Here is a 15,223-nt window from a genome sequence, read left to right as displayed (position 1 = left end):
AGGATCAGATGAGATAATGCATGTAATTTTTGCAAACTTTCATGTGCTATGTCAGTTATGATTAATTTGACCAAGATTTTCAATAAACCCAAGCTGCTTGCTACTACATAAGACCATCTTTTTACACACAAAAATATTCATTATTATGCTACATGGCTATAAATTATGAAACATCATGATCTTGAAGGAGTCAAAATTACCAGGCAATAGAAAGATACACAGTTGTTTAAACAGATAGCAGTACCTTGCCAATGATGATTTTCATGTACAAGAAATGTTATAAAAGACATATGACCAAGGACATGTGCAATTGACCAGTAAAGCAGAGGAGACTGTCATTTAGTGAGAAGGAGGTACAGCAGATAGACTAACCCAGGTGCTACATAGGGTAACCTTAGAATAGTACTCAGAGGTTGACCTCCAGCATGTTCAGATGGCCTTTTGGGAGGATTTATGGAAAGGAAAGGACAAAAATCATCTGGGTAAAGGTGAAGGCACGAAGGATTGCAATTTGGATCAGAGGAGGAAGTATCTACACTGACGAGATCAAGGATTCATCTAAGAAAGTCCTTTACTCCAATTCTTTCTTTTTTCTATTATGATAGTCTGTTTCTGAATTTGAGGAAGAGAAAAAGAGCTCATGCTCAATAGGGATTTGCCCAGTTATAACTTATTGATATCAAAAGATACAAAGAGGACATATCTTCATCTATGATACTGATATCCAGGTCCCCTTAATTATGACTCAAATGATATGAAATGGTACCTGTGGTGTCCAACCAAAAGTTATTTCACTCTTCCAGGATTCAAGAGTGATCTGAGTAGGTACTGAACCCTAGGACTTACACTGAGTAACCAAACCATTTGCCCTTCACAAATGCACCAACCTAGGGGAAACAAACCCCATGCATCTTTAAGAGAAGTAGCATGGTAAAATGGTTAGAGGGCTAGGCTTACAGTCCAGAAGATGGTCTAAAAATTCTAAGCACCCTCAGCCACCTTTCCCACCATTTTGCCCCCAACACTGCAGAAGCAGAAAGATGCCATCCGCGAATGAGGGCCATTTAAAAAATTTTCATTGTTTCATTGGTTTCCATAGCCCGTCTATCCCCTACCAAAAAAATTCTCCATCTGGTGTCTGTTGTTCTGGTGATATGTCTCTCCATAATTTTATTTTATTTTATTTTTATTTTTAGGCAACTGGAGTTAAGTGACTTGCCCAGGGTCACATAGCTAGTAAGTGTCAAGTGTTTGGTCTGAGGCCACATTTGAATTCAGGTCCTCCTGACTCCAGGGCTGGTGCTCTATCCACTGCAACACCCAGCTGCCCCATGCCTCTCCATAATTAACTAGGTTGGTCATCAAAAAACAAATTCTGTTACTAGGGTGATATTTTAAGTCTGTCCAGCATGGGAGAACCAGTCAAAGCTTATACTCTGCTGGCAAAGCTTTTGAGAACCTAGGGCAGAGGTGGGGAACCTCCAAGCCACAGTGAAGCATTTGAGTAGGATTTTGTGGAGTCCTTCCATACATTATCATAAAAAATAAAGAGTAAAATTCTTAGAATTTCTAAAACATAAACCATGAAAAGAAAAATCATACATACTGTTGTAAGACAGAAGCAAGCATTAAATAAATAGAAGGACCAAAGTAATCCCTCACCTCTGAAGTCCATTAGGTTCCAATTTTGTTTCTGTTGGGAAATTCAAAGTGATTCCCTTCTTTTGTGCATACTGGTTCAGAGGATCAATATAATTTATTTTGAGTGTTGTTTTGCTTTCTGAGACTCTTGAGCATTGAGATGGTTCAGGTGGCACTGAAGAGCTCATATCCTACAAAGTAAAAAACATTTTAGAAGACTTATTTCACACTTCAAAGTTTTTCCTCCCTAAATAAGGTGACTACATGAGTAGTACAAAACATGACCTGGACTTCTGGGGTCATGTGAACAAGATGAAGGACTAGAAATTTTCTCCAATCCCCATGACTTCTCAAACCACTTCAAATCAGGAATTATATACCAAAGGTCAAACAACATCAGCTGGTCCATGGGCTAGGACTCCTAGGACCCAAAATAAAAATTTAAAAAAAAACCAAGCAGGAATTGATGCTCATTGACCCTGAGATTATGGACACCATGCATGTGGGGAGTTGTATAGCACCCCACCAAGCTGGGACTAGTTGTGACCACCCAAAAGTCAGTTGGGGCAGAGACCTAGGTTGGTGAACCATGAATTGCCCAATATGGGAGGAGGCTGAGATGCTTTGAGATCCAGGCCACAAAGAAACCACAATCAGTGGGGGAAGGTAATAAGGTGGGTGGGGGTGGGGGTGGGAGTGGGGACTGAAAGTACCAAAGAAATCTCAATGACTTTGAATATAAACAGATAAATCAACAGGTAAAACAGTAACAAGAAAAGTAAATATAGCCTCCAGATCTAGTAAACAAGTTCAGGCATCTGTAAATAAATACTACAAAATGAAGGAAAATGATCCAACACTTGATGGCCCTATGCAATTTGAGGAGAACATGTAACCACAACAAGCTGTTCCTGAGTGGTTTAAAAGAGAAATGAGAATTATGAGAGCAGAATTTATGTCATGCACAGCAAAAACAACAAGCAAAATAGAAAAACTTGAAACTGAAAAGGCAAGCCTCACCAAAGAAACACAGAAAACAACAGATTTGGAATGCAAATATACAGAAGGGAATCACAACTTAGAGGAAGAAAAGCAAAAAAACCAAGAATATTAAAAGAAAATATGCTTACTCTGCAAGCAAAACATGGATTTCAAAGACAGAGTATATAGAGACCATCTATCTTTCAGAAGAACATGACAGGACAAAAAACTTTAACACCGTAAAGAAAGAAATAATAGGTATTTCTGAACATAGAAAATGAAATTCCATTTGAAAGAATTAACATATTGCCTTCAGGAAAAAAAAAAACTCAAGGCTGCAAACTCTAAGACTGTAGTGGTTAAATTTAACAATTCAATTCAGAAACAAGTTCTAAGGAAAGGATATTTGAATAGTACAAGACTATTCTATACCCACTAGAAAAAGGAGGAGGAAATGTAACTAGGTATTTCAAAGAGCCTTGGAGTTCAAGATGCAGCCCAGGGTGACCTATCCTGCAAATCTGAGTTTAACTACACAGAACAAAAAAATGGACATTCAATAGTATTCTAGTGACAATATTGCTTCAATTTTTCCTTGGTTTATACTCAATCAAATGCTCTTAACCATGTTTTTTCTTTCAGGTTCCTGGGATTCCTCACATAAGTATATGTATATCTTCTCAATATACAGATCTATTCTACCCCATGTTGAAATTTATTAATATGCTAACTTTTTAATAAAACATACCCCTCCAAAGCCATATTCCAATTATGGGTGTTATTCTACCAATTCTCAAGGAAAATTAAAATTGCTTTCTTGAGTTAGGATCTCTAGTTCATCTTGCTTGCTACTCGTATTTGTCTGATGTCACTGCTTGGATCTTAAATTTTATCTCCTATAAATTTTTGGCATCTTTACTGCTTTTCTTCTATCTATACTGTAGCCGTTCTCTACATTATCTAGCTTGGTGTTCATATTTTTATACACAGGCAGTTTTTTTACTCCTCCATTCCTCTTCAGGTTCAAGTCCTTTGTTTAGATTTGCAAAGCTCCAGGCAAAAACTTTTGGCTTGGATAAAATGAGATAATATTTATCTATATAAACACTATTATTGTTATTATTATTAATCAGCCTTTGTGAGCTATACTTTATTGCTGGCCAAAAGTCTGTCATTCCTTTAGAGATCCAAATTTATTCTCAGACATTCTCTTAAATCTTAGACACTAATTTCCCAAATCTGCCTTTCTTTTCAGAAGTTGTTGCCTTCAGTTAGTAGGAATAATGAAAATTCTTCTTTTGCTCCCAAAATCTTCATAATTCTTAGTATAATCATTAACTATGCATTCCAAGGTCCTTCTGAGCAGTGTTATTTCTGTCACATGTGTCACCAGAGGTAGGTAGTCATCCACTTCCACAAGCCTGGGAAGTTTTCTAGAACATACTATTGGCCTCAGGAAAATAGTGGACATCTCTGGAGTTATTGTCAAGTCAACCAATAACTGTTAGTACTCCTCATCAGGAAATCACCAATTGCCACCACTCATCTTTTCTTGCTTTCCTTCCTATTAGATAAGTTCTCAGCTAATGGCACTTGTGGGTCCACATCATCCCCAGTTTTATTCATTTCAGAGGGTTGAGCTCCCTTCTCTTCAAGAAAAGCCTTATAACTACCACTTGACATATTCTGTGGTTTTTTTTTTGCCTTTTGTTCAGTGTATCATATTCTTCCAACTTCATTATTATCAGGATTTCTGTCTGTCTTTTCTGGTATTCTAGGCATGAAGCAGAGTCTGTGCAAAGATTCTGAGAGAGGACAGAGATGGGAACGTGCTCTGCCCTATGGGGAGACCTAAGCTCACCTAGAACAGCATTCTTTTTAAAACTTGCACAGAAGTTTCTGATAAGTTTCATCCTCAAACCAGCTTCAAAGGGAATTCAGATAGGAAGAAATGAGAAGGTAACATACCTGTGAATTGTTGCCTAATATCAATTGCTCATATGCATTCTTGGCTGCAGATTGTTTTGCGTCTTGTTTAGTAGATCCCCAACCAACAGTATAGAGTTTCTCCCCAATCTTGCACCTGCAAGAAAATCTAAAAGAAACAATGGAGAATAATAATGATGACATTTACTATGTTAAATATTAATAAGAATATTTCATATCAATGCTTTAAGCTTTGCAAATTGCTTTATATATATCATCTCATTTTATCCTTACAACAATCCTCTGAAGTAAGTGCTAGTATTATGCCCATTTTATAAATGATGAAACTGAGGTGCAGAGAGGTTAAATGACTTTGCCCAGAGTCACATAGCCGATAAGTTCTAAAATAGGATTCAAACTCAATTCTTTCTGACTACAACTCTAACACTCTATTACTTCATCTAGAGGATTACTTATACATTGATGGATCTCAACATAAAATCTAATCTTTTCTTTAATGTTCCAGAAGCACAGAATCACAGAATTTGAGTTAGAAAGTATCCCAACTATCATCTAATCTAATCTAAAAGAATTCCCATTATCATACACTTGTAAAATATCATCAATTCAATTAATCAATTATTAAGTGCCTACAATATGCAGAGCACTGTGCTAGGCATTGAAGGAGATACAAACTTTGAAGTAGACATGGTCCCTATCCTAATGGAGTTCACAATTTAGTAGGGGAGTATCACATACCCCTCCCAAAAAAACCCCTGCAATATAATACATTGTAAGTACAGTAGAGAGGCAGAAGTCAAATGTTATATGAGATCAGAGAAAAAAATGTCACTGATAACTGTGGAGATCAGTGAAGTCTTCCTAGGACAGTTGATAATTAAAGGCTTTAGAAGAAGAGTTGGGCTCCAAGGATTAGTAGGAATTCAACAGGCAGTGGGAGTGAAGAGGAGGAAACCTGAACACAGGGCCCTAGTAGTAGATGAGGCACTTCAAGAAGATGCATTTAATCAATCAATCAACAAGTATTTATTAAGGACCTACTATGTCCCAGGCATTGTGCTAGGTGCTGGAGGTAGAAACACAGAGAATGAAGCCATCCATACTCTCAAGGAATTTGAATTCTAATGGGTATTATAACTTTTTTTTTCATCTTCAGTTTTATCTGAAGTAACAATTCACTGGACAGTGTCCTTGTATCCTGAAAAGATTTCTGAAAAGAATAGTTTCAATATGAGATATGGATGTAGGCATGGGGGCAGGAATGCATGTGTAATATCCAAGGGATATTTGCAGAGTCAAGTTTGATTCTAGTATAGAGGACACAAAGGGGTAATAATATGAGATAAGGTTGCAAAGGTAGGATGGTGTCATATTCTCAAGTCAGGTTAAGGAATCTGATGAGTTTAACTGGGAAGGCAATAGGAGCCACTACAGAGTAGTGACACAGATAAGGAAACTGGGCACTCTTTCCATTATACCAAGCTACTTCTCTGGTAATAAAGAAGATAAGTTTGGCACAGCATGAAGGATAGGTTGGAGAAGAGAGTATCACATTTAATATAGAGCCCAAGGATGATTTTGTGGGATAAAGTTCATTTTTCATTTAGGAAAGACAAGGGATCTCCTCAACTTGCAGAGGTGGGAGACTATGGGTTTGGAGCACTGCATACAATCAGAATTTGTAGAACACTGTGTATAGTCAGAATTTTTTGAGGTGTTGGCTATTTTGGCAAAAAAAAATTTTTCTCTTTTCAATTTCCTGTTATATGGCATAGCTCTAGGATGGGAGAAGAAGAAAAAGATATACTGAGAAATATAGATTACATAAAAACAAAAGATTTCACCAAAAACTAAATTAGAATAAATAACTTGTGCTCTATAGTATAAAATTTCAACAATGTGACTGAATTGGCTTTATGTAAATGGCCAGGCTTGTTTGTGCTAGCCTGTTTCCATCCTTCAAGCAATTTCCAACTTTCCCTTCTACTTTATTGGAAGTCTTAGGTCAAGTTTAACAAGCAGAGATCATAGGAACATGACTATTTTGGTCATCCAACCTAATCCTTTGGATGAAAATTTATTAAGCAATATTGTTATGTTTTGAATTCTAGTATTTAAAGGAAAAAATGAATCTCAACTCAGATACTCTGAGTTGATAGGAGTTCTTTATCTTTTTACAAAATCATCTGTAACCCTTGGCTCATAGAGTCAATTGCATAGGACTCTTTCCTCATTGGTGGAGATTAATCTCTCAATGCCCTGTGCCTGTGTGAGTGGTGGGAGGAGTTGGTGAGAGTTAAAGAGAAGAAAGATTTGGTCAGGCTTTCAGCTTTGAGAGAGAAGATGCACCATTCCAACCTCTCTTCAAGACTGAAGGGAGAGAAAGATTCTGAAAAGAAGCTGACATAGAGGAAGTGACAATCTTTATCATATCCTTATCCTCAACCTGCTACACTAAAGACTTTGGGGAATTTCCCCTTGGGTAAAATCTGAGATTCTCTTAATTTAGTTGAGTAATCTCACTTCTAATGGGAGAGTTCATTCACTCTGTATTGTTCAGTATATATTCTCCTATGTATACTTTCTCTGATTTCTGTTTTGCTATCGACCTTGATAAATGAGTTTATTTGCTACTTGTTATGTGTGTTCATTGTGGAATTGGAATTTGGTGGGAAGGAGTTCAAGCCTTGGATATTTAGATTGGGGCCTCCCTTTCCCATTAAAAGATACATATAACAGGAGCGCAACTTGAACCTCAAAATTACTTCCCCTAGACTAATAATATTTAAGAGAACAAATAGATATATAGCCTGGCACTTCTTTTCTCTTAGAAAAAGCAGAGCTGCCAGCATCTGGCCTCACCTCTTGCTTCTCTTCCTTGCAGGAATCAAAATCTCCTTTGGAGAACAGTAAGAGGAGGAGACTCTAGAAACATCTATCCTTACCTTCCTGTGAGACACATCTAGACAAACCTGGGCACACAAATCTACATGGGCATGTGTTTACATGCCCTTACGCATCCTTGTGTAATTAGGGTCTGGTACAGGTCTACACCACCTAAGATGTTATCTGTCCACATGGAGGACACTAGAAAGCTACTTCCAGGAGAATCATTAGGACAAAGTACATAAGAAAAATACCTTGGAAAGACTGGCATATGCATAGACATTCTGCAACTGATGCTGGTCAGCTAATCATGTGATGAAAAGGAGCATCTTGATTAGCTGTGGAGTTATTAAAAAAAAAACCTGTCCACTTTAGCATCCTCCACTTTGCCTCAGAGCTGTTGAGAAAGCTCAGTAACCAATAAAGGGAGTGTAGCTTATGATCCTGTGATTTTGAAAGTCCCAAAGCTTATATAGCCTATATAAATGTTAGATATTAGTATTATTATTATTTTGGGCGTGTGTGTAGATGTGCGGGTATGTTACTTTAACAGTATCACTACAATGATACAAATAGGGCTCATTTTATATCATCTATTCTGACAGTCCTAAAGAGTACTGCATTGAGAGTCAGAAGAGAACCTGGGCCCAAATACTAGTCCAGGTCTTTAATACCTATGCAATAGTTGTGTGACCCTCAACAAGTCACTTAACCCTTGAGCTTCAATTTGCTCAAGTAGCAAACATTTATTAAACATTTGTTTGTGCAAAGCATTATAGCAGGATCTAGGTATACAAGGGTAAAAACAAAAGGTTTTAATTCCTCAGTAGTCATTTTTACTCTATTTTTTTCCCTAGTCCAAATGACATTGTCCTTAGTAGAAAAGGGGGGAAAAAGGAAAATAAGAGTTGAATATTTCTCCATTTTCTCCATTGATTATTAGTAGCTCAAATGGACACTGAGCAATGGTCCTGTCCCTTTGTGGATTCACTTTTTTTTTTCCTGAACATTGACTAAGAATACATTCATTGCCAACCTACTATCATTTTGAGCTTTCGCATGCCTGATTCTATTCTTATAGGACAGTGTCACACTTTTATATTCATCCTTAGTTACCTGCCCTTGCTTCTACCATCTATACAAGAGTTTTTTAAATTGAAATTGGCTTCTGAGTCCCCAGTGCACCCTGTTTGCTAATTTCTTTCTAATTGAAATTATTTGTGTTTTCAAAATTTCATTTTTTTAGAATTTCCTATCCCTCTTTGTCTCACACCTGCTATAGAGTTTTAGCATGAAAAATCCTACCCATCCTTTCTCTTAACCCTTTAAAATCTGCTGTCCCAAAATAAAATCTATTCAATAGGGAGGAAACAAACATTTGTTAAGCACCTACTATGTGCCAGGCACTGTATTAAGAGCCTTACAATTATTATCTTATTTGATCCTCACAACAACCTTAGGAGGTAGATGCTATTATCCCCATTTTAGAGTTGAGGAAACTAGAGCAAGCAGAGTTTAAGTGACTTGCTCATAGTCACATAGCTAAATGTGTGAGACCTGATTTGAACTCAGGTCTTCGTGTCTTCGGACTTGGCAATAAGGAAGCAAATGCTGACCTTTTGGGAAGCAGGTTTACTAAAATGATGGAGTAGAAGTCAGAAAAAGAATCATGATAATCCACTCACAGTCACATAGGAAATGACCAAAGACAGATTAAAATCTATGTCCTCTGATTCCAAATCTATCGCTTAATAAATGCCCTGATAAATAAATGTTGAATCGGAGTAAACTAAATTCTACTTCTGAGCCATTTCCTGTATAACTAGAACTGATAGCCCTGCCCAAATAAAAGACCACCTCTTTTCCTTTGCTCAAACTGCTCTTGAAACCCATCTTTCTTCACTGAATCTTCAGGACAAAAGAGAGGTGCAATGAGTAGAAAAGACCATGGGTGGTGAAGAAATGAAGCCATGCAGTAAATACAACATTTTCTAGGAGTTTATCAGTGTTATAAAGAAAAACAACTTTAAAGGCTTAACAACTGATTGATGCAATGGAAAACCCCTGGGGCAAATGATTTCTGGCATGGATATTCATGGTCTCTTTAAGAAACAGTCTGCCTTAGACCAACATCTCACACCGTACACTAATATAAGGTCAAAATGGGTATATGATTTAGACATAAAGAGTGATACCATAAGCAAATTAGGAAAGCAAGGAAGTTTACCTCTCAGATCTATGGAGAAGAGAAGAATTTATGACCAAACAAGAGACAGAGGACGTTATGAAATACAAAATGGATAATTTTGATTACATTAAATTAAAAAAGGTTTGCATAAACAAAACCAATGCAACCAAGATTAGAAGGAAAGAAGAAAGATAGGAAACAATTTTTACAACAAGTATTTCTGATAAAGGCCTCATTGCTCAAATACATAGGGAAATGAGTGAAATTTATAAGAATACAAATCATCCCCCAATTGATAAATGGTCAAAGGATATAAACAGGCAGTTTTCAGATGAAGAAATTAAAGCTATCTATAGTCATATGAAAAAAATGCTCTAAATCACTATTGATTAGAGAAATGCAAATTAAAATAACTCTGAGATACCACCTCATTAGCCACAGATTGGCTAATATGACAGAAAAGGAAAATGATAACTGTTGAAGAAGATGTGGGAAAATTGGGGCACTAATGTATTGTTGGTGGAGTTGTAAACTGATCCAACAATTCTGGAGAACAATTTGGAACTATGCCCAAAGGGCACACCGTGCATACTTTTTCATGCAGCAATACTACTATTAGGTCTGTGTCCCAAAGAGATCATAATAAAGGGAAAAGGACCTACATGTATCAAATTATAGCAGCTCTTTTTGTGGTGGCAAAGAATTGGAGATTGAGGAATGGCCATCAATTGGGGAATGGCTGAACAAGTTGTGGTATATGAATGTAATAGAATACTATCGTGATGTAAGAAATGATGAGCAGGTAGGTTTCAGAAAAACCTAGAAAGACTTCCATGAACTAAGGCCGAGTGAAGTGGGCAGAATCAGGAGAATATTGTACACAGTAACAGCAATATTGTGAGATGATCAAACATGATAGACTTAGCTCTTCTCAGCAAAACAATGATCCAAGACAATTCCAAAAGACCCATGATGGAAAATGCTATCCACATCCAGAGAAAGAACTATGAAATCTGAATGAGGATTGAAACAAACTATTTTCACTTGTATTTTGCTTTTTGTGGCCTTTCTCTTTTGTTCTGTTTCTTCTTTCACAATAGAACTAGTGTGGAAATATGTTTAACATGATTGCACATGTATAACTTATATCAGATTATTTGCCTTCTGGGGGGGATGGGAAGGAGGGAGAAAAATTTGGAACTCAAAATCTTATAAAAAATGAATGTTGAAAACTACCTTTGCATGTAATTGGAGAAAATAAAATACTATTTACTGGGAGGGAAAAAAGGAAACTTCCTACCTGAACCAAATGTCACCTTCTCCTCTTCTGAGTCTCTGTTCTCCTGATACACAAAGTCATTTCTCTGAGATATCTCAGGCCTCAGAAGTCTGGTTAGGCTCTTTAAGTAAACAGCAGCATTACATTGTTCCAATGAAACAGCAGCCCTAAGCATGAGATCCCCAGCATTGAAGGTCTTCTCACTTTCCTGGGTCCTGACAGTGTTAAAGCTATTTCAGTGATAAACAGCTAAGCTGAGGATCCTGCAAAGCACCTAAAATCTATTTGGATTGTGTGGAATTTCCCTTTTTCAAGCTCTAGATGGTGCTAAAGAGCAATACTGACAAGCTAAGCCAGCTCTTCACACAGCAGATTCCGATCCTGTTAATGAACCATCTAATGACTTAGGGAAGCAGGAAAGTCCTCTTGTAAGTAGTAGAATTCAAGCTGAGCTTTGAAAGGAACTACAGATTCTAACAGGTAGAGATGAGGAGAGGACAGAGGCAGTGCTGTGTATGGGGAACATGAAATTGGCCAGTTGAACTAGAACACAGAATGTGTTAGGGGGAGTAATGTGGAATCAGTCTGGGAACACAAGTTGAAGCCAGACTGGGAAGAGTTCTGAATGCTGAAAAGAGTTTGTATTTTATCTTGGGCGGGGGATAGAAAATACTGATGCTTCTTCAACAGGGGACCAACCTGGTCAACTTGTGCTTTAAAAATATCAATATGGCAGCTGTGTGGAGGATGAATTAGAGAGGGGAGAGACTGAAGGAGGGAGAAAGGCATTGCATTTGAGGCTGGTCCCCTTAGTAAAAATGATTTCTTTCTTCTAAAATTTTCCTAGAGGTCTTGATCTCTTGTTTGCTTCATCACATTCTCCCTTGTGTCACACTTATTTATTTATATAAATTTGTGTATGTGTGTGTATACTCGCATACATATGTACATATATGTATGTGAATCCCCTGAGGAAACTGTAAGCCTTAACACTACTTCTATGACCCAGTGATATCAGACTCTTTGCTGTTCTTCTAACAAGACACTCAATCTCCAGACTTCAGACATTTTCACTCATTGTTCCCCACGCCTCAAATACTCTCCCTCCTCATCTCTGCCTCTTGGCTTCCTTCAAGTCCCAGCTAAAATTTCACCTTCTACTGGAGCCTTTTCTGATCCCACTTAATGTTAGTGCCTTTCCTCTGTTTAATATCTCCAATTTATCCTGATTGCACGTAGTTGTTTCTATGTTGTCTCCTCTACCGGACTGTTAACTCCTTGAAAAGAGGGTCTGTCTTGCCTTTCTTTGTATCCAGAATATTCAGCACAGTGCCTAGCCCAGAGCAGGTACTTTATAGAAGCATATTGCCTATGTTATCTTTCATCTTTGCACCTCTAGTACCCACTACAATGCCTTGCACATAGTATAGGGCTTGATGAACATTCAATGAATTGAATCTCTTTAAGAATATCCAACTTCCTTTGCTCTAATTCTGTGCTCTCTAAAAAAGTCCTGATCTATATTTTGTTCTCCTGGAGGTACCATTCAAACAAAGGGCATGTCCCATGCAAATAACAAGTGCCTGTTCTCTCGCCAGATACATCTCCCATTTTAAATGAACAAATTGGAGATTCTCATTTACAAATTAGTTTCCTATGTTTGATTAACATGAATCCATTCCCTAGAGCTTGATCCTTTCTAAGCAGACTAACAAAATTGAGTTCCTAACTTGCAAAGCTGAGAACCTTACCCTTGACCCCTGGGGGTAACCTCACCAAGGTGGCCCTTTCCCCTACACACACACACACAAACCTTGGGAGGCCCAAACCAAGCAACTAACCTTAATCTTTACCAACCTGTAACTGAGACAGTCCCTAGTTGCTAACAATCATGGCAAGCTCTTCACACATGGTAATAAAACATGAAATAGCTCTAAAAAATGAAAAAAGAGACCGTATTATTAACACGTAGAAAAAAAAGTAAACACCTCACCTTGGAACACCAGAAGATACAAACACAGTATCTGTAAGAAAATCTATATTGACTTTGTTCTTTTGTTTGTAGGTATTAATCCAGGCTATATAATTTATACAGGGTAACATTTTTTCTTCTGAGACTCCTGATGGTTGCAGTGGCATAGGTGATCTTGAAGAGGTCGCATCCTATGAAATAAAAACATTGTGTAACAAAAATAAATTTTGATTCTTCAGTTTTTTTCTGAACAAAATGACTACATGGACATATGAAACATGACTTTGTAGATTTCTGCTAAAAATTAGTTTTCCTATATATAACTCAGTTAATGAGAATCAAAATTATATTTTCACTAAGGTATGCATGGGAGTGAAGTAGCATTGTGTAATGAATAGAGTGCTGGACATGGAGTTAGGAAGACTTGGGTTCAAATCTTGCCTCTGACACTGATTAGCTCTGAGCAAATCATTTAACCTCTCTCAGCTTCAGGCAATCAAGACTTGTCTTTTAAATTAATAGAACTACTTCCAGAGGAGGGCAGTTAAGATATTCCATTCCTGAAGTACTGACTCACATGAATACAATAATAGCTAGAAGTCTCTCTCTCTCTCTCTCTCTCTCTCTCTCTCTCTCTCTCTCTCTCTCTTTCTCTCTCTCTCTCTCTCTCTCTCTCTTTCTCCCCCTCCCTCTCCTTCTGTGTGTGCATGTGTCTCTGTCACTCTCTCTTAACAAGAATTAGTAATTCAATGGGCAGTCAAAAAATATATATATACATACATACATATGTGTGTATACATACACACATATATATATATACATATAGTTTACGTGACCTCGGGCTATGTGAAGAAAGACATAGCTTATAGAACTAAGGAAGTGATAATTCTTCTATGCTCTACCTTGGTCACAGCAGATCTGGAATTCTGGTCACTACAGTTTGGTAAATGCATTGATAAGATGGGGAGTGTCCAGTGGAGGCAACCAGAAAGGTAGAAAGTCTTGAGTTTATGCCATATGAGGACTGAAGAAACTAGGGATGTGAAACATACAGATAAGAAGACTTGAGGGAGATATGATAGCTGTGTTCAAGTGTTTAAGCAGCTCTTATGTAGAAGAAAGACTTCAATCTTCCTGTTTGACCACAGAAGACAGAACCAGCAGCAATGGGTGGAAGGAAAAAGAGGCAAATGTAGGCTTGAGGTAAAGAAAATTTTCAGCTTGATGTTGTTCAGTCATGCTCAACTCTTTGTAACCATATTTGGGGTTTTCTTAGCAAAGATACTGAAGTGGTTTGCCATTTCCTTCTCCAAATCATTTTACAGATGAGGAAACTGAAGCAAACAGGGTTAAGTGACTTGCCCAGGGTCACACAGCTAATAAGTGTCTGAGGCAGGATTTGAACTCAGATTTTCCTGACTCAAGATCTGAAACTCTATCCACTGTGCCACCTACCTGCCCTTCCTCTTGATTAGAGCTGTCCAAAAGTAGAATGAGTTGCCTCTGGAGGCAGAGGGTTCCCACTCCTCGGAGATCTTCAAACAAGCAGCACAACTATGTGGGGATATCTTTCAGGTATGGGTTGTACTACATTACTGCTTAAAGGGTCTCTCCCAACTCTAAAAAGTTCTTCAAGGAATAAGAAGAAATAAAACCTACCAAATCAGGAACAAACAGGTTCTAAAACCAATCTTTGTTTGCTTTAGAAGCCATATTGAAAATTTGTGCTGAGTCAGTCCAAGGGCTATATAGGCTGGCTGATCTCAATGTCTTGTTGCCTTTAATAAATTCCTTTTAATTTTCTCTACCTCCATTTGCTTTAATTATTGAAGGCAAAGGCCCAAAGAAAAATTGTCTTTTTTTAACAAGTTTTAACAGGTTTAACAAGTTTTAACAAGTTGTCTGTTTTAACAAGTTTAACAAGTTTTTAACAAGTTTTTTAACAAGTTTTTAACAAGTCAGCTAGGATGACACTTCACCTGGAATTTATTCTGACTCCTGCAGCAGGCAAACTAGGCCTTTGTCCCATGGCAGGCAGGAACAGACTCCCCCTGGGGTCAGTCAGCCAGGCTGTGATGGGAGAATTTAACTTCCCAAACTCAGGTAAGATAAAGAGAAATAGGTCCCAAATCCAATCCAAATTTTTTCTCTCTCTCTCTCTCATGTATGCACAAAGAACAGAAGCAGAGGGCCAGCACAAACAGCAGGGTAAGGAAGGAGCTCAGAGGGAGGCATCCCTCATTTGCAAGGGAATAACGGTGTTCTTGATGGAATCAGGTGTGAGAAAGAAAGAAAGAAAGAAAGAAAGAAAGAAAGAAAGAAAGAAAGA

General features: G+C 37.6%; 1 protein-coding gene across 1 annotated transcript in view; it reads right to left on the bottom strand.

Moving 5' to 3' along the window:
* Positions 1–15,223, bottom strand: part of EIF2AK2 (eukaryotic translation initiation factor 2 alpha kinase 2) — a 79,811-nt gene that overhangs the window by 48,260 nt on the left and 16,328 nt on the right. The window contains exons 5-7 of the mRNA XM_027850297.1: positions 12,916–13,085; positions 4,591–4,717; positions 1,663–1,832 (exon numbers count right to left, since the gene is read on the bottom strand). Coding sequence (XP_027706098.1) covers positions 1,663–1,832; positions 4,591–4,717; positions 12,916–13,085 — 467 coding nt within the window. The remainder of the gene's footprint in view (positions 1–1,662; positions 1,833–4,590; positions 4,718–12,915; positions 13,086–15,223) is intronic.

The sequence above is a fragment of the Vombatus ursinus genome, unplaced genomic scaffold (assembly GCF_900497805.2).
Source record: "Vombatus ursinus unplaced genomic scaffold, bare-nosed wombat genome assembly UNPS02009062.1, whole genome shotgun sequence".
Lineage (NCBI taxonomy): Eukaryota > Metazoa > Chordata > Mammalia > Diprotodontia > Vombatidae > Vombatus > Vombatus ursinus.
This window is presented reverse-complemented; position numbering and strand designations above follow the sequence as displayed.